Below are 446 nucleotides of genomic sequence, written 5' to 3'. Positions count from 1 at the left end.
AATGCAGTCATACCTATACATCATCATTTGACCATTTCAGGAACGACTTTTTGAGATCGTTGGTGACGAAAACCCACAGATGCCAAGTGATGGCCCTGTTCTGCTGCCTCGCCTCAGCATCAGACAGAGCATAAACGACCAACTGCGCACCCTACAAGCCTTGAACCTGCAGGGCTGGGAGAGGGAAAGGCCTCATCCTCCCATGATCTCTCCCAGACAAGGAATTCGACATGGGTCCTTGGAGGAACTCTACCATGGTGGGCAGATTTCCCATTCCTTTTAAAACTGTTTCTGATATCATTCATTCCTTAAACATTTAGTCTGATAATCGTAAGCTGATGAAAGAGGCTGCTGATAAGAAGAAAACACCACAGCATACAAGAAATTATATTTAGGTGTTGTGTCATACAAATGAGGCAGTACAAGGGGTGCTCATAATACCTTTC

General features: G+C 44.8%; 1 protein-coding gene across 1 annotated transcript in view; it reads left to right on the top strand.

The window, feature by feature from the left end:
- The window catches only part of LOC119593194, a 2,564-nt gene that overhangs the window by 844 nt on the left and 1,274 nt on the right, over nt 1–446 (top strand). The window contains exon 3 of the mRNA XM_037942175.1: nt 41–257. Coding sequence (XP_037798103.1) covers nt 41–257 — 217 coding nt within the window. The remainder of the gene's footprint in view (nt 1–40; nt 258–446) is intronic.

This window comes from Penaeus monodon, chromosome 31, assembly GCF_015228065.2.
Source record: "Penaeus monodon isolate SGIC_2016 chromosome 31, NSTDA_Pmon_1, whole genome shotgun sequence".
Taxonomy (NCBI): Eukaryota; Metazoa; Arthropoda; class Malacostraca; order Decapoda; family Penaeidae; genus Penaeus; species Penaeus monodon.
Note: the sequence above shows the minus strand (reverse complement) of the source record. Positions and strands in the feature narration are given on the sequence as shown.